Source organism: Strongylocentrotus purpuratus, unplaced genomic scaffold (assembly GCF_000002235.5).
Source record: "Strongylocentrotus purpuratus isolate Spur 01 unplaced genomic scaffold, Spur_5.0 spur5_scaffold_1, whole genome shotgun sequence".
In the NCBI taxonomy this organism is placed as follows: domain Eukaryota; kingdom Metazoa; phylum Echinodermata; class Echinoidea; order Camarodonta; family Strongylocentrotidae; genus Strongylocentrotus; species Strongylocentrotus purpuratus.
This window is the reverse complement of record NW_022145594.1, coordinates 24,229,931-24,256,655: the sequence shown is the minus strand read 5'-3', so window position 1 is coordinate 24,256,655 and position 26,725 is coordinate 24,229,931. Positions and strand designations below refer to the sequence as shown.

The window sequence follows — 26,725 nt, the reverse complement described above, 5'->3', positions numbered from 1 at the left end:
ATAGGTACCCGGTAGGAAGAAATTCCTTGAATGCTGTAGGCTCCAGCGCCTTATTATGGCAGCTCAGCTACCGCCAGGGTAATAATTATACTCTGTATTAAGCGCAGTAGAGTATACAGGTACAGTATATAGTAGCTCTACTTCAGATATTAATGGACCTATTACTATTATTGATCGTTACTAGAACTGAAGATTTTCTTTAATTTCCTTTGCAGGTACAAAGGGTACATCCTGGTACTGACATTCCTAGCTTACACCACATACCATCTATCAAGAAAACCTATTGGGGTTGTAAAGGTGAGTGTATTTAACAGACATTCTACATGTATGTTTATCTTTATTTCTTATACTTTATACATTGTTGAAGCCTGCAGGATGTTAGGACACTATCAGCATCCTGTAGGTTCCTCTTGTCCCGTGCTGTGAGATTGGGCGTTTCATTTCCCTTCATGTACTACATTTAGAAAAATAACATTCTTAACCTGCCTCACTGTAGATGTTATGTTGGATTTTGTTATTTTATTCTCTCTGACTCACTTACATCCTCTCAAGCTGTTTGTCTGTCCGTCTCTCTTTCTCTCCTCATCCCCTCTATCCTCTCTCTCTGTCCCCCACTCCCCTCTTTTTACTCTCTCTCTTCCTCTCTCTCCTCCTGCCCCCTACATTGTACCTCTCTTTCTCTCGCCCACCCCCTCTTTTTTCACTCTCTCTCCTCCTTTCTCTCTCTCTCTCATCCTTCTCTCTCTCTCTCTCTCTCTCTCTCTCTCTCTCTCAATTGTTAATTGTTGCAATATAAGTAACATGCTGACAACATGTTTGTATCGATGGACATAGTGGCAAGTTACTGGTAACAAGTAACATTGGAATTCATCACGCTTAAAGTAAAGAAAATTTCATAAAAGGAAGTTAGGAATGCTGATTTCCGGTACTTTATACAGGCCTGATAATTACCTGATTTTTTTTAATTTTTCCAGATTTTTTTTCCCCTGACTTTTGTTGTTGTTGTTTTCTTCCCTTTTTTATCCTGATTTTCCTGATTTTCCCTGATTTCTATATTTTCCCTGATTTTTTCCCAATTTTCTTATCCAAAAGGGGGGAATGTTGTTGGATGCCATTTTTTCCCCCGAATCCTCCTTTTTTTTACTCAAAGGGGGCGTGGTTGAGGGGAATTTTTTGAATAATTTTTTGTTAGTGCCCAGTATCACCCCTGCATAACATATTTTCATTCATCTTTCAGGGTGTTCTGCACTCAAACTGCTCCAAGTACGATGACGATGATGCTAGCATCCCGTTCTTCCCCATCTTTGAGAGTAACAGCAGCAATGTTAACGATAGCTGCTGGTGCTGCTGGGCCCCCTTTGGTAAGTGTACACATACATGTACAAGGGATCATTTACACTGACAAACAAAACAATTTAAAACACTGTTTTCTTTTCTAAACTACCATTCATTTACACAATTGAAATTAACCCTTAAATATCAGTATGTGTTTGCCAATTCTTTTTTTTTAGTAGTGCGCATGTATGGCTCGTCTTTGCTCTGCATGTGATAGCACAGAAGTGAGAAGAGTCACACGAGGAAAATTCAGAAATGATTTACCTGTGTTTTGAAAGCAAGCATTTACATGTAGCCTACCCTGCAATAAACCGATGGAGTTTTGGATTTGAAAATAAAATTCCAGAGGTGGGTTCTTATATTCAGTTGTTTGTGGTTTACATATATAGTTGCCTAGAAAACTTTTGGAACAAGCTATCAAATGTGAGAGAAACCCATGTTTTTTTCTTACAGTGTGAATGCCCCTACTGTATAGGCTTATACAGTATGAATGACCCTACTGTATAGGCTTATACAGTATGAATGACCCTACCGTATAGGCTTATACAGTATGAATGACCCTACCGTATAGGCTTATACAGTATGAATGACCCTACTGTATAGGCTTATACAGTATGAATGACCCTACTGTATAGGCTTACAGTATGAATGACCCCACTGTATAGGCTTACACACTAGAACAAGAGTGCTGGTACATGTAGGCCCAGGAAGTCACACCAAAGTCACCTGTATTCCAATTCTCAGTAAACTCATTTGCATGTGTTGCAGTAACTGTTGAGGGTTTTTTTTATAATGAACTTCACATGTCTGTATCTTCCATGTACTGTATAACATACAGATAATTAGATATGCTCGTCAGGCAAGTTGGAATGGGAAACAAAAATGAGCTACATGCAACTAAAGGCCTATTCATATCTAACATACAGGTGTATCTTTATTATTAGATCTATATAGGAACTTGAAAGTGTCATCACGCCTAGATGTCATTATATACAAAACAGAACACAAACAAACAGAGGCAGTTGCTTACACTGTATATGAGAACGAGCCTTTTAAAACTATTCTACTGACTGAAACTGAAAGTCTTTTTGACGGGTAGAGATGATACGGATCACCACCTAAAACTTTAAAATCTTTAAAATTCATTTCAGAGCTCATTCAAGACATATTACTTCATAGCTTTTTAATAATTCCATTAGCATTTCTTAATCTTCCCTTTATTTTGCCCCCCTTTTGAACCTTAAAAAAAAACAAAAAAACACCAACAGTCCATTTATGGACTATTAAACTTACTTCTATGTGTTTGCCATACAACTGAAGTGCACTTATAATAGTCCCATCATGAAAACCTACAAAACTCAGCTGAACGTAAACATTAGTGCTGTGGTCAAACGTTTAACCGTCCGGTATCCGACCGCCCATGGTGGATTCCGTTTTCAATTGGACGGTTTCGTTTTCCCGTTTTTTTTATTTTATTTTATTTATTTTTTTTTTTCGATTTATGCCCCTCCACCTGGCACTATGCCTGGCAATGTCTCCCAGCTCAGTAATCGGTGTGATGACTTACCACTTGGAAACTAGAACAACACTCCAATTTGTCTGTCATCTTGGTTTGAAAGTAATCTTTGTAATAGATCTCAATATATATTCATCCAAGTTTAACACATGGTGTACCACAAGGTTCTATCCTAGGTCCTCTACTGTTTTTAATTTACTTTAATGATCTCACACATTATTCTAAAACGACATTGTTAGTATTATTTGTGACTAGTTCACAAGCAAAAATCGGCGCCTTCAGTTAAATCACCTTCCAGCTTTTTCACACGGCAAAAAAAAAAAAAAAAAAAAATTTTTTTTTTTTTAAATAAATCGTTTAACCGAAAACCGTCCGGTTTTGACAGGCGGTTAAACGGAATTGGAGATATCCGTGATGTTACAGCACTAGTAAACATATTACTATTTTGCTAACAAATTGCTGTGTTCCGGTACATGGCCATTTGAAATTGAATATAGGGGTACTTGAAAAACGTATTTTACTAGTGGTCATATCAAGTGATTTCTCATTCTTGGAATACGATAAAAGGTCAAATGCTTTTATGTCCTACAGGGCATTGTTTCATGGAGTATGGGTTTCGATATGGATTTGATTTGAAGCTGACAAGAGATTAAGATTTCTTAATTGCTTTTTATTGTAATATATTCTAGAGGCATCCCCCCCCCCATGTACAGGTCAAGGTTAAGCCAACTGTTTTCCTGCCAATTTTGCCAGCCAAAGTGGACTACCGCCAAAAGTTCCTTCTGAAGAGATATTGTTTGTTCAGAGCCATAAGGGTGCATGTACAACTATGTATGAACTAACGCCCTTCTTTCTCCATTCATGAATACACAACATGATAGGTCAAAGTAATAGTCAGGAGACAAAGTTTCAAAGCTTCAAAGTTTTGTTGCAGACACACTGTTTCAGTAGCTTTTGAATAGTTTGAAGAAAAAAATCTTATTAAATGTGTGTTTGTAAAGTAGCACCGTTATAGGAGTTTTGTTTTCATAACAGCACAGTAGAGTATAGCATGTCCCTGAGTATACTTACAATACACTGTAGTAGCTGCACTATATAAATCAATCTAATTATTAAAAGGCTAGCTTTTTAAAGTTTGCCAACTACGTGTACAATGTAGGACAGTACCTGCATTGTGTACAAACAAAATCATCACCAAAAGCATTTAGCAAAAAACTTTTTATCCTCTGTGCCATATACATGTATCTATCATACAAGTACAGTAGGCCTACAGTACTGTACATGTCCTGTAGGCTACCAGTAATTTTAGTACACAGAGGCCAAAACTAGACAGTTTAGGCTCACATGCAAATTAGGCCAATGTGTCAGCGTTAATTCTAAGGCCCATCGTACAGTCGGTCACTGTTTGTACTTGTAAACAAATGTGCAAATTGTACATAAATGTATGCAAATCATTTTTTCACAGGCTAATAGCAATAGCGCCAGGTTTGTGTAAAATCACCATGTAACTTTTTGTCTTGCTTAATTTGTCATAACTGTTGACTACATACCCGAATACTAGAAAATGTGTTTATGTTGTTATATTGTAAACATGAAATAGGCTTGTAGTGATCCATACATGCCAACTGTTCAGATTAAAGAGGAACATTCCTCTTTTTGGGAGAAGATAATTATCATTTTAATGCAGGTGTTCCTCTTCCTGTACAAATTTGTCTGTAGTATTGAATAGGAGAGTTAGGATTGTTCCTCTTTTTTTTTTAAATAGCATAATTTGTACAGATTTCTGATTTTCAAATGTTGGCATGTATGGTGATCTATTGATCGACAACTACACAAAGACTATCCAGTCTAATTAATTTGTACTGTATGTATGTACATGTATGTAACTGCACACAAACTGGTCTACATGTATGACAAGTGGAAAGGGTTTAATGACTGCAGACTAGCGCAACACTTAGCACGATAAAATCTGAATGGCTGTCATAGTTGGCTCATGTGATTAGCACTGACCTTGTTCCAATTATTTTAGGAAACTCTTCTCTCACATTACTCTGTTTTTGACACTAAATTTGGCCTTGGCTGTTATGTCAAACAGTACTACATTCTGTTTACTAAGGGATTGAAAATAAACAGAGATGTACATGTTGGGACCTGTATGCATGAATGTACTGAAGATGGTTATAATATTAAAACTCATAAGTCATCATTATAATCCATGATTTGGTATTAAATCCACTTCATGTGTACATGTTTTAATGCAGATCTGCATGTATTCAACGAAAATACAAATTATTGAGTTGGCTGTAGTTTTAAGAATGACTGTACGTGTACATTGTGTAGTTTAGGGACAGTATTTAAAAATGCTTTGTTTCTGTTCATGATGATGAGTTTCAGTTTGTGTTTGTGCAAGTCATGAGAAATATATCGTGCAGGTACCTATACGTGATTCACAACAAACAAACATACATACATCTACATGTAAAGTAGTTCAATTAGAATTGTTTACATGTATTACTTTCTATCATTTTACATTGTATGGATCGATGTGTACTTAAAAGATCATAACGAGTATTGGGATTACATTGTAAAGAAATGTCTGGAAGCAGCAATGGTTGATTAATGTATTACAATCAAATCAAAATGAATTACGGTAGAGCAATTGAATCAATCTTTGCAGAAAATCACACGCTCAGCACACTGAAATGTGTACATGTATAATTGAATCTACAGTGTATATTATGTTTGGTTGCAACTTTTCAGCAATTTCTTATCATTTTGATTATCAAGTCACTTGAAATCCTATATTCAAAGGACATTTCTGCTATGATTTTCCAAACTAACATACTGTAAGAGAAATTTAGGAACTTCAAAATTTTTCTTTTCTTATTTACCAGAACTCAACTTCCTCTTTTATTAAATGGCCTTTGATAATGGATACATTATAAAGGCCGTCTGTACTAGTTTGGCTAGGAGAGATTAGACCACACAGGAAGGTCACTGACATGTGGCTATATATCTCATCAACTCAGCTCTCAATTAACATACGAAAAAGAGGATCATGGGGAAACAATGGTCACCGATTAGGCATTGTTTCCATATAGAGGGAGCAAGTAGCTACAAGTGGTACAGTGGGCCTTTAAATACAATGAATTTCATTTACCATAATACCTGTAGTACGTACAGTACATACTGTAAACACCTGTTTGTTATTATTTGTTGTTTTTTCAGGTGGTGGAAATGCCAACATACTCTTAGGGAGTCTGGACTATGCCTACCTGTTTGCCTACGCTGTTGGCATGTTTGTAAGGTACACACCTCGTAGATTAAGTGTACTTTTAAAAGGTCATTGAAAAGCCAACCCTTTTCGTTCGGTTGGCAGTTAGAGTTATTTCCCAAATATTATGACCTACATGTACATGTATATCGACAATGAAAACAGAGTTAATCCAAAATTTATTTATGTTTTTAATGATAATTCTATGTAAAATGTTTCAATAATTTATATATCATTTTTTTACCGGTAATAGTTTTCATTTAAATAATATACTTTAAAGAAATTGGCATATTCATTTAAAAGTCTTAACCCTATATAGCCCGGGCTATTTTGAAACTGCATAGCTTTTAAGGCCCCACCCCCCCCCCCCCCCCCCCCTATGATCTCGGCCGTGAAATGACCTATCGCCGCAAAAATTTGCATGCATGTCAAGTGAAGTGTATAGAATACTATGGTAATTTCATATTTTTGTGAAAATTTCACTCATTTGCATATTTATGGTAATTTATGCAAATATGGTAATAACATTCACATTTTTATCCATAAATCATATATTCTTCATATTTAAACATTAATTTTCACTACATATATTATTTAGACCATTTGGGATAATAATATTACAGCCAACAAAATTGGAAGAGCCAGGTTATTCCTTATGTTATCTATTGTTTTGATAATTTCTTATGTATTTCTTTGTTTTTGTTGTTTTATTTCATTTCCAACTACAATTCAACTATTTTGACCCCAAAATAAACACCTAAACTATAAACAAGACCAAATAACCAATGTTTTTTATCTCTTTATTTGAAAAATGAGATTTCCTTATGTTTTGTACACAAATCACAAAAATGAGCGATTTTCGGGCTGACATGCAAAGACAAAAGGACACGTGACTTTGTAATGGTAGGTCCGATTTTCAAAAAAATTCTTTCAAAAGATGCGCATGACTCGAAAGAAAAAAGTCACAAAATTTCAGTACAAGAATTTTTTTTTTTTTTAATTTTCGCGAAAAATGTCGAGGAGGGGGGGGCTTCTAAAGGCCCCCCCCCCCCCCCGGGCTAGATAGGGTTAACATGATCAAGGCCCTGTAACATAAAAATTGACCTACAACGATAGTAAGAAAATGTAACGTAACTCCAATCTTGCAGCAAGTAATTGCATCTCTACTTTAAATTGACTTTTTAGTTGCTATTGATTGTAAAGTTGCGATTGAATAATGAGATGCTATCAATTTGAGAACATGCAATTAATCACTTTTTTGAAGATGTTACAGGGCCCAGAACTTCTAATGTATCCATCTTTCTCTTGATATTCCATATAGTGGTCACATCGGTGAGCGCGTGGATTTGCGCTACTTCCTGTCGTTCGGGATGATCGCTTCCGGGTTCTGGACGGCGATGGTCGGCATGGCTTACTTCTGGAATATCCATAGCTTCTACTACTTCATCATCATGCAGATCATAGGCGGTCTATTCCAGGCTACCGGATGGCCCAGCGTGGTGGCGATAGTCGCCAACTGGTTTGGAAAAGGAAGGTAAGGTACTTTGTGGATTGTTTGTATCACTATCATCATCATTATTATTATCACTACCATCACCATCATCATTGTCATGCAGATCATAGGTGGTCTATTTCAGGCTACCGGACGACCAAGCGTGGTGGCGATAGTCGCTAACTGGTTTGGGAAAGGGAGGTACGTGCTCATGCATAACGTGACTTGTAATAATAGTGATGATACTAATAATGATAAGGATGATAATGAGAATAATAATAATAATGATAATAATATTGATAACAACAATGATAATTATAAGGATATTAATAATAATGATAATGAAAATAATGATAAATCATATTGGCACAATCATTTTATGAAAAGAGGTGAGAAAAAATATTTCAACAATTTTGTTGACATCAGTGAAAATTTCAAATCTAAGGGTTATTGTCAGTGGCAGTACTGGCCTTCCTGCAAGCAGCCAGCAGTATCTTCTATTTTTTTTTTACAAATAAAGTTAACTTGACACAAGCATAGGAGAGCCTCATGTGAGACTAGCCGAAGACTGCTCAACCTATTAACCTTTTAAATAATGACTAATGACTCATAAGTCATGATAAATCAATAATCGAAAGAAATTGTGATATCATAACCTACAAATCAAAGTGCTAGGCGAAGTGCATATGTATGGTTTAGTTTACACAGTCAACGTAATTAGCAGTGAAAAACATGAAAAGGAAAAGTTGTGCTTTCACTTACACAAAAGGAACTGATTTTTTAAAACAAAATTAGTAGTTGAAATTGAAGTGTGTAATTTCATTTCTGTGCATGTATAGAAACTGAAAAGTTTTGTTTGAAAGTTTCAGTCCAGAGGACTTTTGTTTCATACATGTAGCTGTACATGTACATGGACATGGATTTTCAAGGAGACGCTTTCCTGTCAACTATTTGCTTTAGTGTGTTATGTTAAACTAGCATCTGGCCTAAAATGCCCACTTACCTCCTTTTTTGTGAAAAGTAACTAAACATTGGGTGAACTGCTTCACCCAACATTTTTGATATGTTATGATATATGTGCAAAATTCTATGGATAGTTGATTTATCATTACTCATAAGATATTAATAGTTAGGATTTCAAGAGCTGTTTCTATCTACAGTAGTCTCACCTTTCAGCCTCTCTGTGCCTTCTGTTACATGTTGTGAGTGACGAGGGTTTGTGCCTGTAAACTGGGTCTTGATGATGTTCAGGTCCTATTAGAGCTGGGACAATCTTTTTTTTAGCCCTTCTTTTTTTCAACCTGATTGTTTTCAGCCTGCACGAATCGAAATGGTGGCAAGCTTGTTCCCTTTCTTTTTTTTACCCCTTTACCTTCACAAGCATGAAAGTAGCACTAAACATCAACAAATATGGATAAATATAATGTCATGTGAGATATTCCGATATTAACCAAGGTATGCAAGTATATCTGGGCCCCTTCTTGCTAAGAGTTACGATTGATCCAAATCAATCGCAAGTCCTCCAATTAATCACAAATTTGCAGACTCCTATCTCTTTATACATAGTTGTGATTGATATCAATTGTAAATAAGTTGCAATTGATATTAACTCTTACAAGACAAAGGCCCTGGAGATAATTTGCTGTTATAAATGGTCAAATGTAAGCATGTTTATAGGAACATGTAGATCTAGCAGGTGTTTTTTGTTATATCATTTTGGGGGACCTGGGTGCCCATCCAAAATTTGAGAGGTAACTCAAATAAAAAAGGTACCCCAAATTCCTGCCCTAGATCCCTCGTCACATTTTTAGAGGTGTTGTGGTCGAGTGGATACGTCACCGGACTGTCAATCGCAAGGTCCTCGGTTCAAGTCCCGCCGCGGCACTAATGTCCTTTGGCAAGACATTGATGTACATTTGCCACTATCCACCCAGGTGCTAAATGGGTACCCGGTAGGATGAGAAAGTTAATGTGGTTGGATTAGCAAGTGGCGCTTGTAAAATGGCGACAGGCTGGAATGTTCCCCAGGGAGTGGAAAATGTGCATGCATTGTGTTGTGGGTAAACCTGAATCCGATGACCAGGGTAATATTATGTGCTGCGCCTAGAAACAAAGTATTAGGCGCATTATAGATGTCAGCTATTATTATTTTTATTATTATTATTATTTGGAATTATCCCCCAAACAGGAGAGGACTGATTATGGGTGTCTGGAACACCCACACCAGCCTCGGGAACATCTTAGGCTCTCTGGTGGCAGGGATATTCGTGGACAAAGCTTGGGGCTGGTCCTTCGTCGTTCCCGGTTTCATCATCGGGGGGATGGGGGTCATCATCTTCCTCTTCCTCATAGTTTGTAAGTAAACCACTCTAGGGGGCTTTTTCACAAAGATTCTAAGTCAAACTTAAGTTGTAAGTTGGACTTAAAAATTATGGAGAGCCATTTGTAGTCTTATAATGAAATATATTTAAAAGTAAAAATTTAAGTATTTTAGACTTTTCATAAATTCCACGTCAAGACCATGAAATCTCCCATGATAATAGAAAATATGAATGAATTGAATCAAGATTTTATGCCTTTTAAAATAAATTTTACAAAATGTTTTCAAAGATGCTAATGGCTTTCTATTAGTCCAACTTAGAGATAAGTTCAACTTAGGATCTTTGTGAAACACCCCCCAGGATATGAATGGAATGGTCCAGAGCGTACTTAAGACAGATAGTTGTAATATGCGCATACATGTATGCACGTGTGTAACCGCGGTCATAGGTCAAATTACGAAGCTATCTTTTATTGGTTGATTTGTTTGTTTTACCAGACTGCAAAAGAACTTGCATTCTTGTGAGTGAGCAGCCAAGAAACTTATGGCTTTAAGTCCTCTCTGTGGGCCTTGGTAATGAGGATTAATGCCTAATTAAAGGGCACTAGCACATGGACTGGGTTTCGAACCCAGGACCTACCGGTAATGAGACCACTACTCTACCACTGAGCCATCACGCCTCCTTTAAAGCTCTTTGAAGCTCTACATGTTTCCTTCGCATGTACGATCTCTATGGGAGTCAACTATTTGGAGCTCAATAAAATGACTGACCAATCATGAAAAGACGTAACCTTCCCTCAGCTAGCTTTGGAATGGTCAAGTGTTTGTTCAGACATTTAATTTCTATTCCTTCTTGTCTGCATACATGTAAACACTGCTTCCCTGGGGGTGTTTCACAAAACTTGTCATCAGTGACAAATGACAGTTTTTGTTATAAGCTACTGAAATCCTTGCTTCTGATTGGTCATCAGCAGATTTGTCACTGACTTTTGTCATTTGTCATTGAAAAAAGGCTTTGTGAAACACCCCCCTGAGCTGGCAGTCTCATTCTCTTTGGTTGTTGTTGTTGTGTTTATACTGGTAGTACATGTAGCTGCGCTATAATGAATTAATCTGATTTTTCCCCCCTCTTTTTTCTTTTATTTCTTCTTTATTTAGATCCTTCTGATATTGACTGCAAGCCAACCAATAGTTTACCAGTGCCATCCCCTGATCCTGTAAGTATCAATGATATCATTTCTTCGTTATCGAAGCAAAAAATTGAAGAAACCACCAGATATACTGAAAGAAGTAAATAAGTACCTGCATGAGACATGGGCACATGCTTGTCAACTCTTTTTCACCTGTTCATTGTCAAAATATTATGGTACGGTGATAGTGAACTTCTAAATATTTGTCTTGATTGATTCTCAAATCCAAAATATTGATTGAGGTGACATCATGGTTGGACAAAAGTAAGTTAATCTCAAAAAAGGAAGTCTACCCAAAAATAACCCATTATGGAACATCCTGCCAAAAAAACAATCCAATAATAGATTTAATGTAAACTGTACAAATATGTAAACTATGGGTGTGGATGGTAATTCACATTTTGATTGCTGCTTCCGAATTGTTATATTATTTGTTATATTATGTCATTGTATATATTGCTATATCATGCGTACATGTACTTGATTATGATGACCTTCTTGTGCGTGTTAATACATGAAAGTCCATCGACATTTAGACTAAATTAACAGGCAAATTAAGATGTTAAAATGATGTAGTTTCAGTATAGCCCTGTTCAAATGACACACAGACCTTGTTAGGATGTCGAAGTTGAAAGAGAAACAGTATTTGGCTCCTATGATTGATATAACTGTATACAGTCAAACCTGGTTTAGTGACCACCTGTCTACAAGGACTCCCGGCCCCCCCCCCCCCCCCACTCGGTGTTATTTAGGGTATGCATATGCGTGTTCCAAGCGACCCCCCTTTTCAGCAACAGTCCGGTGTGTAAAGTCAATACGGGTCGACCTTTTTCTTTTGTTATACAAGCCTTTTTCAGCACCCCCCCCCCCCCCTTTTCAGCAAAAGTCCGGTGTGTAGAGTCAATACGGGTCGACCTTTTTCTTTTGTTACGAAAGGACATTTTGGTAACACGCATGGGGTCCGTCCGTTCTCGGAATGGGGGGGCCGGGCAAAGACTACATTTTTTGTTTCCCTTGAAAAGAGTTTCTCATTGAAACATGTACTATTAAAAGGAACGTGTCTGCAAAGACCACTTTTTGTGTTTCCCTTGGGCGGCCATTATAGACAGGTTTGACTGTATTTCCTTTCATTTATATCCTGAAGCGTTTCCAATTACGATAATTTTGAATGAATATTCCAAAGATGAAGAAGATTAATCTTACACTTTCTTTTTGTTTATAATGGTTTTCCCTTCCTTTTTTATTTTCTTTCTTAGAATGAATATTCAGATGATGGAGAAGCAATTCATTCGAGGAGAGAGGAGCAGGCTAAACCAGAAGATATAAAGGCAATCACATTTTGGGGAGCTCTTCAAATTCCAGTGAGTGGATCCGTATTTCTCAAAGAGAAAACAGATTATGAGCTTTGAGAGGCTCCCGCAAATAATTTACAAATAATGCACTGTTCGAGTGTGTTTAATAGGGCAGTTCCAGTGCACAAAATTTAGTCAGTGCCCATACTAGTGATCGATATCGCACTGACTAACCTGACACATAAATCTCAAATTTTAACACCTAAAGCTAAACTTTAATTTTGTGGACTCTCATGTGAACCCAACTCTAGTAAGAATAACATATAAAGGAAGTGTTTTGGAGGGTATAACCCGCACAGGACTGTTTCTGTGTATCCTATTTCCGATAACCAGGGCTCAAGTTAAACATAGTTACCAGAGTACTGATAAGATTGTTTTCTGTTTTACCTGTCACTGTTTGCATATTCTTTATTCTACTTGTTTTCTCCAAACATTTGCCAAAATACCAAAGGGCCTGTGAAGCTAAACTTGAGTTCTGATGAACAGATTTTATTTCATGAGAAATTATCCTAAACTAGTCCGAAACAGTTGACCTATGCTTCTCACTTTGATCCTAAACATCACATTTACCTAACTCTCCAAATGTCTAGGCAAATACTGACTATTTGATTTGTATGTGCTTAAACTATAGTTTGTGTACCTAGATATTATTGTATGTTAGTCGTGACTGGAATAGACTGTATGTATTTTGTCTGGCTGGGATGAAATTTTTATTAATAAATAATTTCAATTTCTATTGCCAATTTGTTTTTGATCCATCGCAACTTCCAAAGTTCATAAATTTTGCTCAAGCTTTTACTGACTTGTTCCTCATATTTTTCTACATCTACATGTATGTAAACCAATTTAATAATCAGGTGGACTTCCCCTTCATCTTAGACTTGTTTTGTATATACATGTACTTTGTCTTCTCTTGAGTAGACCCATTAGTAATCGGGGATTGTTGTACATGTAAGTATCAGAGGGCCTTATAATATAAAACATAGAAACTAATTCGCTACTAATATCATTAATGTTTTGTTTCTATTTTTAGGGTGTGATAGAGTTCTCCCTCTGTCTCTTCTTTGCCAAACTAGTCAGCTACACATTCCTGTATTGGTTACCTGCGTACATTCATTCAACATGTGAGTCACTGTGTATATATGTACTATCAAACCTGGGCTCTGTTCCATAAAAATTGATATCAATAACAAGCTTGTTACAATGACTGTTATGGAGTACCGAAGCTGTGACATCATACAAATCTATTTTTGGAATTTCTCCATTTTTTCTTCATTTTCCGAAAGATCATCAAAAATAATGTCCAAATGTCTAAAAACCAATTGAATATGTTAAGTACACACCTGTATTGGCTGAGATATGACCATCTGAATAAATAGATTTCCTATGGGTGTTATAATGCTCTGGCTCATAACCGGAAAATGAAGAAAAAATTGAGCAATTCCAAAAATAATTTGTTGATGATGTCACACTTCACCACTCTATATAAAGCTACTGTAATTATGGCATCTGATTGGCTGAGAGCTAATTTGTCATAGAAATTTAGCATTTTTTTTTAATAACAAGTTTTATGAAACAATGCCCAGGATCTAAATGAAATTTAAAGTTAATCAATCCCCCAAATACATCTTGCTCTGTATGTATGTTTAATAGTGGTTCAAAAATCTGCATTTTCCCCTCGAAAATCTTTATTCATATGGTCACCCTTATAATTATTGCAAATATGTGTTTATACAACTCCTGTATGAAAGTTAATGAAATTTTCTGTACAGAGCAAATTAGAGAGGAGCATGCGTGATACGTCACAGTGTTGCCAATTTGTGTTCCTCTCATGACAAATACAACAATTTCACAACTTTCCTATTTTTAATATAATTTCAATTACAATAGGACTGATAAAAGGGTGTGGGAAAAGGAACTTTATTCTCTCTCTCTCCCTTTCTCTCTTTCTCTTTCTCTCTCTCTCTTTCTCTCTCTCTCTCTCTCTCATTTTCTCCCACTTCCTCTGTCTACCTCCCTCTCCCCTCTCTCTCTTGTTCTCTCTCCTTCCCTCCCATTCTTCCCTCTTTCCCTTCTTCCCTCCCTCCCTCCCTCTCTCTCTCTCTCTCCCTCTCTCCCTCTCTTCCATCCTCTCACTTTACAGCCCATGTGACTGATGAGAGAGCAGCTGACCTTTCAACTCTGTTTGACGTTGGTGGAATCCTAGGGGGAATATTCGCCGGTTTCCTATCGGACATGGCTGACTGCAGCGCAACCGTTTCTTTCATCAGTTTAATTATAGCTGCACCTTTAGTAAGTCATCTTCAAAATAAGGACGACAGTTTTACTCTCACCAGGGTGGCGTTTCACAAAACTTGTCATCAGTGACAAATGGCAGATTTATAAGCTACTGAAATCCTTCCTTCTGATTGGTTATCACCAGATTTGTCACTGATTTTTGTCATTTGTCATTGAAAGAAGGCTTTGTGAAACAGGTCCCAGGTGACCCTGAACTGTCTCTTATTCAAAATTACAATCAAACTTGTCTAAAAAACAGAAAAAGTGGCCACTGTAGACAGGTGGCCTTTCTAGACAGGTTCTACAATACACTTTCCTCTCTAGTGGGAGATAAAACCTGTCTTCAGTAAGTCATCTTCAAGTAAGGATGACAGTTTTACTTTCACCAGCTGACCATGAAGTGTCTCGTATTCAAAATTAAAGTCAAATCTGTTAAGTGGCCACTGTAGACAGGTGGCCTTTCTAGACAGGTTTTACAATACTCATTCCTCTCTCATGGAAGATAAAAAACCTGTCTATTAAGGCCATCAGAGGGAAACGGAAAAAGTGGCCCCTGTAGACAGGTGGACTTTCTAGACAGGTTCTACAACACACATGTCTTACCTGTGGGAGATGAAAATGCATGACCATTAAAGTCGGGTGGCCACTTACACATGTTTGACTGTATTCATTATTGTTGTTAATCAGTACTGAACTAAGCCTCTCCAATGGGTTACGAAATATTGTGAGTAAATACATTTCTCATCTTTTGGGACTGCGTCATGGATTATACATGTATATCAATTTCCATGCACATATTGATTATGCTTCCTGTGCTATCTTTGTAGTATTATCTAGTACTTGTATGATGAACATCAATGGTTTGACCATTGATGAGGCCATGTTGGTTATAACTTACAACATGTAATTAATGCTACGGTCACAAAGGTTCGTACGAACGATAATTTCGTACAAATCTTCTGTTTTTCCATTGTCTTCCCGAATTTCCATTGTGTGAAAACCATTCGTACGGCGTTCGTAGCAGTTCGTAATGGCATTTGTGACCAAGGCTTAAAGAACAACGAAAATGATGTTGTTTTCAAGTACAATTACCAACACCCGCCAAAGAAATGATCTAATATTGTGGATATATGACTAAACTTGATATAATTTGAGTTCCTTTCTGTTTTCCTTCCAGGTTTATGTCTATAATGCATATGGATATATTAGTTTTACAGTCAGTATAAGTAAGTATATAACATTTTGTTTAATTGATTTTTATACAAATACTATTCACAACTGAATTATTCATGCCCCTTGTAAATTTGATGTCTTTTGTGGTTTGGGGGAACCTCCAGAATGAAAGGTGGACTGGTTGAATCAGGGCCTTTGTTGAATACTTTTAGATCTAAGCTTTAATATGTCACACTCGCAAGAAACATAAATCAGGATTTTTTTTTTCTTTTTTTTTTTCGTCACATACTTGAAGAATTAGACACCTTGTTATACGGCCACTACAGGCAGATGGCATTGCTAGAGAGGTGGCCACTAAGACAGGTCTGACTGTTTTTGGACCCAATATTACCTAGCTATTCTCAATCCTTCAGATCAAATTGCGCAGCAGAAAAACAAAGGTTATAGCCTGTCTGCACTAGTTTGGCCAGGAGGGATTAGACCTCCCTGCATGGTCACTGACAGTCGGATATCTCATCAAATCAGTTCTCAATTAACATAAGAAAAAGGAGATCATGGGGAACCAACAGGTACTGCTCAGGCATTGTTTGATATATAGAGGGCGCACATAGCTACAAGTAGTGCAGACAGGCTTTAAATAGTACTGGTAATCTTGTTACGTTTCGTCAAACTATTTGTTAATCTTCACACTTTTTATTTTCAGCACTGATGGCTATAACAGGGTTCTTTGTAAATGGACCATATGCTCTGATAACAACAGCAGTATCAGCAGATCTGGTGAGTGTGATGTAATCAAGTAGCTTTCTTCTCAATAGGCCATTTTCATAATGTAACCAAATTTAAAATTAAGTTCCTCGATATAAATTATTGAATTCACCTGTTACAAATAATTGTATTTCAATATTCAGATCTGGTGAGTGTAATGTGATCAAGTAGCTTTCTTCTCAATTTAAAGGAGTGTGTGTAGGTTGCATTCCTGTAAAAAAAAAAAAAATGGGGGGGGGGGGAGAGTTGCTATGGCGCATGCAACGTTACTTACCGATGTCAGGACTTCAACCTTGGACAAATAATTTATCTACCCAACACTCTAAACATAAACCTTATCCTAAACCAAATCAAAATACCAACTCCTGTTCTACATGACCTTTTGTCTAATGAAGCCTACAACAAGTGGAACTTGACCACAATTTTTAGGTATGTTTTTGCTGCATGACTAGAGAAATGGAATATTTGTCTAGAACTTGTGTCTGCCCCCATTGAATGGCACAGATTGGTATGGGGGCGATAGTGGCAGCCATGGGCCCACTTCTGTGTCACTTTTAATATATCAGATTTAATAATGTGATATTGCATTTGTTCATTTTTCATTGTGAATAGGGTACACATCCATTTTTAAAAGGTAATGCAAAAGCATTATCAACAGTCTCGGCAATCATAGATGGTACTGGGACTATAGGGCCATCTATGGGCCCACTTCTCACTGTTTAATATAACAGAATTAATAATTTGTTATTGCATTTTTTTTTAAATTTTCATTGTGAATAGGGTACACATCCATCTTTAAAAGGCAATTCAAAAGCATTGGCAACAGTCTCAGCAATCATAGATGGTACTGGGACTATAGGGGCAGCTGTAGGCCCCCTTCTCACTGGTGTTTTAAACCCTAACAATGATGCAGAAGGCTGGTATAAAGTCTTTCTCATGTTGGCTGCTGCAGAAATAGTTGGAGCTTTGGTAAGTTAATATATGAATTTGATAATTATTATCATATTACCGTATGTTCATGTTAGATCATATAGTTACTATGATGATAAATATAATATTGTTTCTTGTTTATACATGGTAACCTGGGGCCTTCTTATAAAGAGTTGATTTCAAGCTCATCTTATATCGCAGCTATTCAATTCATATTTATTTTATTTCCAACAGAAAGATATATACGTAAGAGATCTGACCCTGTACAGGTTCATACAAGGCCTGATTTTTTTTTAAATTTATTTTAGAATAAACATAAGTTGCAATATTGCTAATGAGCATCACCAAACATTACAAGCAAGTGGCTTGTTTGTAGGGCTAGTGATGAGTTTCACTAAAAATTTGTCTTCTTTTACAGCTGATGGTTCGGCAGGTCATAAAAGAAGTCCGCAATTTTTGCAGAAAATCAACCGTGTACCAACCTCTAAACACCGCCCCCAATGATTTTGATGGGTAAGTAGCTAAGAAAGCAATATAATAAACAGATTCCTTTCAAAGATTGCGGCATGAAATGATAGTTGTGTGAATGAAGGACATTGATGTGAGTAGGTCATATCAGGCCTGATAATTACCCAATTTAAATCAGTTTCCTGATTTATTAATTTTTCTTTTTTTATTTTCTGATTTTTTTTTTCTACCAATTTTTTTTTTTAATTCCCGATTTTACCTCTGTTTTTCTGATTTTTCCTGATTTTTCCCTATTTTCCCCTATTTGTTCACAATTTTCTTACTTAAAAGGGGGGAATATTGTTAGATGCCATTTTTTTTCTTCCCCAAATCCTTTTCTTTTTCTTTTTTTTTTCTCAAGGGGTTGGTTGAGTAAAAACAAATCCTGGTCATATGTACCGTAGTTACTTGAGAGAGAGAGAGTTGCGTCACCGGAAGTTGCTTCTGATTGGTCAGGCATTTCATGAAGCTCCAAAATGAGTCCCCTCCAATAGAGACTGTACGTGTGAGGGAAATATTTGGAGCTCCATGATTTGACCTATGACCCATGTTGTGTACGCCTAGATGCGCTTGTCACAACCACCTCTCTCAATTCACTATGGTATACTATACGTACATGTACTAGATAATCTACATAACATTTTTGTGAATATATCCTCTAAAATCCATAATTTCTTCTTCTTTTTTTTCCACTCCTTTCCCTTTTATTTCGCATTTTGTTAAGGTTATTAGACCTTCAACGCTACTCCAAGAAACAGGGTAAAATTTAGTGAAATATGATTCAACTTTGCAAAGTAGAGACTTTGCAAATTTTGCACAAACTTTTATTTGGAAGGAACTTCAGGAAGACGGTTTTACTCTGTCTCTTAATATTACGGTACATTTATATCATGTTCATGTGTAACGTGGGTATCTGGGTACATTTTTCCTTTGGGACTGGTCCCTTATTTTTTTTATGCATGAATATCAGCTTTAAAGTTTCTCAATTTTGCAAGCAAGTGAAAAAATGTCACTTTATTATGGTAAAAATGTCATTTTATCATTAAAGAACATTAGATAGGATATAAAAATCACATAGTTAGGCTCTCGCTGCCCAAATATGAGCATATTTACACATCTGGGCCCCATCTCACAAAACTTGTCATCAATGACAAATTACAGTTCTTGTCATAAGCTACTGAAATCCTTGCTTCTGATTGGTTATAAGCAAATTTGTCACTGATTTTTGTCATTTGTCATTGAAAAAAGGCTTTGTGAAACGGGGTCCCTGGTGGGCGAATATGAGCTTATTCAAGCACCTCACTACCAAAATAATGGTATTTAAAAAAAAATTCTCTGTGGAAGGCAGGCTGCAGCCTTTCCATCCCACACACCTCGTACACGCCTGTGATGGCCTACAAAATATTGGTGTCATGGTGTCATAATTTTTGTCATTGATAAACATGGTGTTTAGCCCTAATAGGTGTATTTGCAATTGTAATTGATGTCATTCTTCTTAATTTTGTCACGGTTTGACTAATTTGTATAGTCTTCCCAAACTTATTCAGGTGTATATAAAGCAGTGGCATGCTTTGAAATGCTTATATTTGTTTATTTTCTGTCTTCCTTTTTTTCTCCCATGGATTAAAAAAGGGCTCTCTTTCCCTTCTTAAGACTTGTTCCCCTAGGCTGCATGTGTGCCCTGGTAAACCACTGCTGTATTATACAGCAGGATTTCTATTCAGCATTCTGTGCTTCACATTTTTGTATCTTACAAAACACAGATAAGCGAGTACGCATGGGACCCTTGTTGCAGGCAGCCATTTGTGTTGCGTTCCCACTCCCCATTCATTTAGTACACAAAAAATAAACCCACTACGGAATACTGCAGGGTTGTACCTTGGCACATGTGAACAAGCTTTTAAAACTGAAGAAATTTCCCTAAATATATATTTGATTTCTATAATCACCCTGTAATTTCTTATATGCACATTGTAGTCTCTTATTTATACCAAGAATTATACCAAGACACTGCACATTCTTTTCTTAATGTTTTAAGGTAGTCTTTCAAAAAGTTAGAATTTAACAAGCTTTTAGACGATTTCCTAAATTGTTCAATTGATCAAATCCCCTTTTTCTTACCTATATAAAGTGCATTTTAATTATTTTCTTTATATTTACCAAGAATGCATTGCCTCATATTCAAATACACTGTGCAGCTTTTTTTCTCTCAAAGTTTTACCATAGTTTTTCTGTTAATTTGATAGTAGCTCTAGATTGTTATTCTGCTCATGATTTTGTGTATGATTTCAAACTTGCCCATTAGTTAGACAATGCAATGAATTGCTTCAATGTGGAAGATATGAGACCTGGGGGGGGGGGGGTGTTTCACAAAGATCCAAAGTCAAATTTAACTCTAAGTTGGGCCTAAAAATTATGGAGAGCTATTTGTAGCCTTAAAATAAAATATATTCAAAAGTGAAAATTCAAGTATTTTAGAATTTTTATAAATTCCACATCAAGCACATGAAATCTCCTTGATAATAGAAGATATGAATGATTTGAATCAACATTTCATGCCTTTTTAAATAGCTTATACAAAATATTTTCATAGATGCTAACGGCTTTCCATAATTGTTAAGTCCAACCTAGAGATAAGTTTAACTTTTGATCCCTGCCAAGTGTAGTATGCTCCAAAGGGAGTGGTGAGTGTTCACTGTAAAGTGCAGGATCGTAACAGAATCCAGTGACTAGGGCAATATAAGTACTGTATAACGTTTTGGTCAGTTACACTGTACTTGGTAAAGTGATTGATAAGAAACAGTTATGGTTATTATTCAGTGAAAAAATACACGGGGGCTCGGGGCGAATTAGCCCCCGAAATGCTCAAAAGAGCCCCGAAAGTCATAAAAGAGCCCCCAAAAAACTGCATAGAGTTCAATGCAAAACAAATTAAAGAGTGTTATTTTCATGCAAGAATGCTTCAAAAGTAGCCCCCGAAACGTTTAAAGTATTTTTTTTCCCCTGTTATTATTGTGTTTTCTATTGAGTTGTCAGTAAGCTAATTTTTTGAGTTTCTCATTCTATATAATTTCAACAAGCTAGAAGATGCATGAACACAGACTTGTGTAATTGAAAATTTTATGTGAACTTCAAACATCCCTAATTCTTGTTGCTAATTTTAAAAAAATTGTTTTACAGTAATTTGCTATACTAGTTAAATGTATTCTGTGGCTGTTATGCTTTCTACTTTATGTGTACAAGGAAACCTCATTATCACAAATTCCATCTAGCCAAGTAATCTCCCTTGTTATAAAGGAGACCGATGGCTTTATCGGTAAGTCCTCCTTGAGGGACTTGGTAATGACGATTAATGCCTTACCGAAGGGCACTAGCCCATAGACTTGGGTTTGAACCCGGGACTTCCTGGTTACGAGACCACTGCTCTATACCACTGAGCCATTGCGCCTCTGGCTCAGTATACAAGGTCTGAAAAACAAGACAAATTCAGAAAAAAATTTGTTACAACGATTTCTTTGGAATCAAGTAAATGATATCATGATAACAATTGTCATAATAAAACCTTGTCATATCATGGCAACAAAAAAAGAGAAAGAAAAGAAAGGCAGGACATGTAGAATACAAGCAGCGCATGTATATATGTACCAGCATATATAGGCCCTACACGTACCTGCATTATACATTGTATGTACCAGCATTATAACCAGTACACAATTTATGTAATTGTCTTTATGTTTTTCTCCCCACATACTTTCTGGGATAAAAGATATTTGTAAACATGTATGCCAGGTAATATGTTTCTGCAGTTTAAACTTGTTTTGGTTCATGTTTTCTTCTGCATGTATTGTGTGTCAACAAAAGTTGAGCAAAATATTATTATTATTAATATAATTATTATTATTATTATTATTTTTATTATTATTATTAAATATTTGTACGCAGTCTCCAAATGAACGTGAATGGAAGGAAGTGGATTTCACCCCAAAAAAAATTCTGAAAGTTTCCTGCGAACCAAATAAAAACCAGTATTTTCTCGATCACAATCTTGGTGAATCATTTAAAATTATTTTCTTTGAACAATGACAAGCTTGATGTCAGCTAATAATTTTGAGCGAATAAAGAGCATTTTGCACCTGGCAAATGAGTGACTCCATAAATTATAAACGACCCCCAAAATATCAAAATCAATACAGTGAGGTTTAAAGGGGCCTGTCCATTATTTGCCTTTTTTATTTTTTACATGACCCCACTTTTTAAAAAGTGCAGAGCCATGCCTCTAGAAATGAGATATAGTAAATAATTACTACATTATGATTGAATTTAAAACTCTAGGTTTTTGTACTCAAGAACCACAGGTTGTTGTAGTTTGCATGTCTGTTCTGTTTGTTTTTGTGGTGTTTTTTGTTGTTGTAGCTTTTGTTGTACAGATATGATTTCTTGTTAATGAGTTTATCAGATCATAAAAATTATAGAAGAACTGATTAAAATCTTGATCAAAATCACATGCAGTGAATAGCACTGTGTACAAAAATGGTTGTGTGGGACTATACACATGTATGTTTCCAATTAATTTACTTGTTTCCTCTCAGGAAAACCTTTTCTTTTTATTTCACAGGTTTTTTCTATTGTATTCATTTTGTTAATTTGTGTGCGTATCTTGCATTTTGGTTGTATTGCTCTTTTTTGTAACTAGCATTTTAGAACTAGAAATGCATCCCTTAGACATGGGACCAACTAAGGGGCCACAGATGACAGAACCAATTTTTTTTTTTTTTGGGGGGGGGGGGCTGATTTTTTTTTTTTTTTTTTTTACTGGTACTAGACATGTGTAATGCCACTGCATTGCACATGCTCTTTCACAGACTGGTACCCAGCCCCCCTACCTAAACAGATGCTAGTGGTTCCTTTACTGCCAGTGCAAGCCCAGCTTCTGTGGACTCGCCATCGTGTCAATTAACTCCATTGGTCGTACAATTATTTATAAAATGTTCAAAGTTTAATTTGTTTGTTGTCATGAATGTGAATTGGACCTGGTTGGTATTTGGCTTCTGTAACTCATCTATATTTTCTCTATGATACTGATACCCCTTTCACATTTCAATCTTAATCCTCCTTATTCCTCCAGAATATGGTTGACTATTAGTATCTCTTAGTTCAGTTATACGATTTGGCAAAACCGCTGCATTTCTTTAATGATGATGTTAAATAGTGCACAAAAAAACTTCTCATTTCCGGTTCTTATAGCACAAAGCAAAGCATGCCCTCACCAAAACACAGTCACAAACACTCTCTGAAAAAATTGACTCTCACAGTGTTGAACTTGAATGTGAATCAAGTACTTTTAGGCCAATATTGAAAAATTTAATGTGCTCTTGTTCCTTGTGTTTTGCCGATTATCAAGAAATGTTTGCGACTGTGCTCCCCTAACCAACTCTCTCCTTTATGATTTTAATTTTAGTTAAATAGCTCCTATTTTGTTTCTCTCTTTTCTCACCCATCTGTTCTATCCTATCCTTCTCTAACCCATAGACGGAAGACTCCGCCCCTCTCATACTCCACCTTTCCCTCTCAAACAGGAATACCGCCCTCTACGCAGAGACCAGTTTAGCGGGCCCTGATTTTTAGGCCCGTGGGAGACTCTTTAATAGTGATCTTCACTTGTAAGTCATTGTGACCAATAATTAGTTTGGTTACTTTAATATCCACCTAGATGTCAACTTAATTGTACTAATAAATGAATTGTTATATGTACATACACTCAATCTATATGTCTACTACCTTCTGTTGTAAGTTGTGTTACCACTAATTAGTTTGGTTACATAAATATACACCTAGATGTCCACTTGTACCGTACTAATAAATGAGTTGTTATATGTTCACTCTATATGGGGTCTGCTCGCTATTCATAAGGACTGCTATTTATAAGGGCCGCTATTCACAAAGGATCACTATTCATTTTGTCCATGTGTTATGGATAGCGGTCCTTATGAATAATAGTCCTTTTGGGTAGCGAGTTTGACCCCTCTACGGCTAAATGTCTACTACCAGGTATCTACAATTGGAAGTCTTGTTCAGATACGATAAGGTAAACTGCACATTCCTGTATCTTCTTATAACACAGAGCTTGCTGAATACGCATAGGACTTTTGTTGTGTTTAACTGCCATTCATTTACACGTTTCGTTTTTTTAAAGCTGCATTTTATTCTTCATATCTGAATGAGCCTAAAGTAATAATAATAATTACAATCTTTTAAAGTCCACTCCAAATTTGATTAAGTTAAACCGAAAATGGGAATTCTTTTTGCCCAATTGATCGTGAGCCCGGCAGCCACTGAGCAGTGCCAGATCGACGTTGCTTTATCCCTTATTGTTGAACGCCAACCTGGTAATGTGACTATACCGAGTTGTGTTACTTAATACACTACATTTGAATGTCTTTAATTGAAAGTAATCTGACCAGTAATGAGTTCTGATTTTTCTATGACATGTAGATGTCTACTTGAAAACTGGTTTTACTTTTAAAGGCTTGTTCTTGTGCCATGAACATGCAATAACAAGGAATTGTAGTTGTTTCCTCACGTTGAATGTGACAGATTTCCTATAGGAACTCAGTGTTATTTTGCTCTGGTTCGTAATGTTACGAACCAACGAACCAGAGCAAAATAACACAAAGTTCCTATAGGAAATCTATTTATTCAGATGGTCATATCTCAGCCAATACTTAACATATTCAATAGATTTCCTATAGGAACTCAGTGTTATTTTGCTCTGGTTCGTAATGTTACGAACCGACGAACCAGAGCAATCTAACACTGCGTTCCTATAGGATATCTATTTACTCAGATGGTCATATCTCAGCCAATACTTAACACTGCGTTCCTATAGGATATCTATTTACTCTGATGGCGCTGTTTGATGCTGACGCCTACAACGATCTGTTCCATAATTTTCATCACGTTTTACTACTTTAGCAGTCTAAATAGTTTCAGAAGTCACATTTCATGTTCTTGATTTTTCAATGGACATAATGAAGTAAGTTTTTGCTGAGAACTTCGATTAAACTGACAAGTATTTTTAACTTATCGCTATGAGGTTTGTGTGCCTGATTGTAACTGCTACTTTGTGCGGTGTGGTGAATAACTTTGTCGGGCTAGCAATGGGGAGTCCAGCCACTGAGTACCCTACCCAAATGCAGCCAGAAATCGATTCGGCAGCAGAAGGGTTAACTGCCGTCAAGAGGATATCTTATTCACGGACAGAGCTATTGTCATTACGCAGCCCACCGTTCAAACTATCTGATGAGACCCATTTAACAATACAAGACTGTGGAATTTCGAAGAAAAGAAGAGGCCGGAGAGCTGGTAGGCACATTAAGAGAAAGATTCCAGTTAGGATTATACCACATCGATCAACAGTTCAATGGACTGAGCGCAATCAAAGAACATGTGCAAATGTAAAAATTCAGCTAAACCACCAGAAAGTCACCTTGCCTTCAGTGTACATGACTAATACACAGTCACTAAACAACAAATTTGATGAGTTTACAACTGTTGTTACAGAAGGTGATTTTGACATCATCTCGGTGAGCGAGACTTGGTTCACTGATGAAATACCTAATCAAGTGTATAACATTCCCGGTTACTCTATGTTTTCTAAGAATCGGACTGGAAGACGTGGAGGGGGCGTGGCACTGTACGTCAGAGATGAAATGCACCCAACACCAATGAGTCTCATTACGGTACCATCACATCATGAGATTGTATGGGTTCAATTGCGCCCTCACCGACTGCCGCGCTCAGTGTCCTCCATCTTCGTAGCAACGCTATACAGTCCCCCCAACAACCCTGACAGTGACTCGCTGATCCAGCACATATCACAGGCCATTGATGATATTCTTGCTAAATTCCAACAAGCAGGAATCATCATTCTTGGGGATGTAAATCGCCTGAATCTAAGTCAACTCACCAACGGACATGGTTTAAAACAAGTGGTTGACAAAGCCACACGAAAAGACGCAATCCTTGATAAGATACTTACTAACATGCAAAGCCTCTATTCCTCTATTGAATTGATGTCTCCAGTGGGCCGCAGTGATCATAGAGGGGTTAAGTGGCTGCCTAAAGTCTATTTGGTGAAACATGCTAACCGTACCACATCAAGAACCATTCAACCGATGAAGGAATCTGGCATAAGACGGTTCGGGAATTGGATTGTTCTTCACGATTGGTCTAGTGTCACAAATGCAGATGATGTCAGTACCAAGTGTGACAACTTCTACAATGACCTCAATTCTGCCATTGAGTTATTCTTCCCATCAAGAGAAGTAAAGGTCCACTGCAAGGACAAACCTTGGATCACACCAGTGGTTAAAGAACTGATCAAGCGCAGACAGGCTGCTTTCAGTAGCTGCAGTCCCGAGTGGTCCAGTTTGAAGAACAAAGTCATAAGAGAAATCAAGAAAGCAAAAGTAGATTACTACAAGAATCGGATCCAAAGACTGAAAAACCAGAACCCAAGTGCATGGTTTAAATTTGTTAAAATTGCGACTAGTAACTCATCACCACTCAATGTTATCAGGGTTCCTGGAGTGGAA

At 36.7% G+C, this 26,725-nt stretch overlaps 1 protein-coding gene across 9 annotated transcripts in view; it reads left to right on the top strand.

Moving 5' to 3' along the window:
- LOC763356 (glucose-6-phosphate exchanger SLC37A2) overlaps positions 1-26,725 on the top strand; it is a 37,106-nt gene that overhangs the window by 6,909 nt on the left and 3,472 nt on the right. The window contains exons 2-16 of one of the 9 annotated variants that reach the window (XR_004062653.1): positions 216-297; positions 1,238-1,361; positions 6,080-6,158; positions 7,447-7,659; positions 9,806-9,972; positions 11,096-11,154; positions 12,384-12,488; positions 13,513-13,603; positions 14,623-14,771; positions 15,934-15,982; positions 16,633-16,706; positions 17,475-17,663; positions 18,043-18,137; positions 18,864-18,890; positions 23,661-23,791. Coding sequence is in view for 6 of the 9 variants with exons in the window: in XM_030977865.1 (XP_030833725.1) it covers positions 216-297; positions 1,238-1,361; positions 6,080-6,158; positions 7,447-7,659; positions 9,806-9,972; positions 11,096-11,154; positions 12,384-12,488; positions 13,513-13,603; positions 14,623-14,771; positions 15,934-15,982; positions 16,633-16,706; positions 17,475-17,663; positions 18,043-18,137; positions 18,856-18,890; positions 23,661-23,749 (1,600 nt within the window). In the remaining 3 variants the exon portion in view is untranslated. Of the gene's footprint in view, positions 1-215; positions 298-1,237; positions 1,362-6,079; positions 6,159-7,446; positions 7,660-9,805; positions 9,973-11,095; positions 11,155-12,383; positions 12,489-13,512; positions 13,604-14,622; positions 14,772-15,933; positions 15,983-16,632; positions 16,707-17,474; positions 17,664-18,042; positions 18,138-18,855; positions 18,891-23,660; positions 23,792-26,725 lie in introns of all 9 variants that reach the window. The other 8 variants (XR_004062655.1, XM_030977866.1, XM_030977865.1 and 5 more) reach the window with 8 other exon arrangements.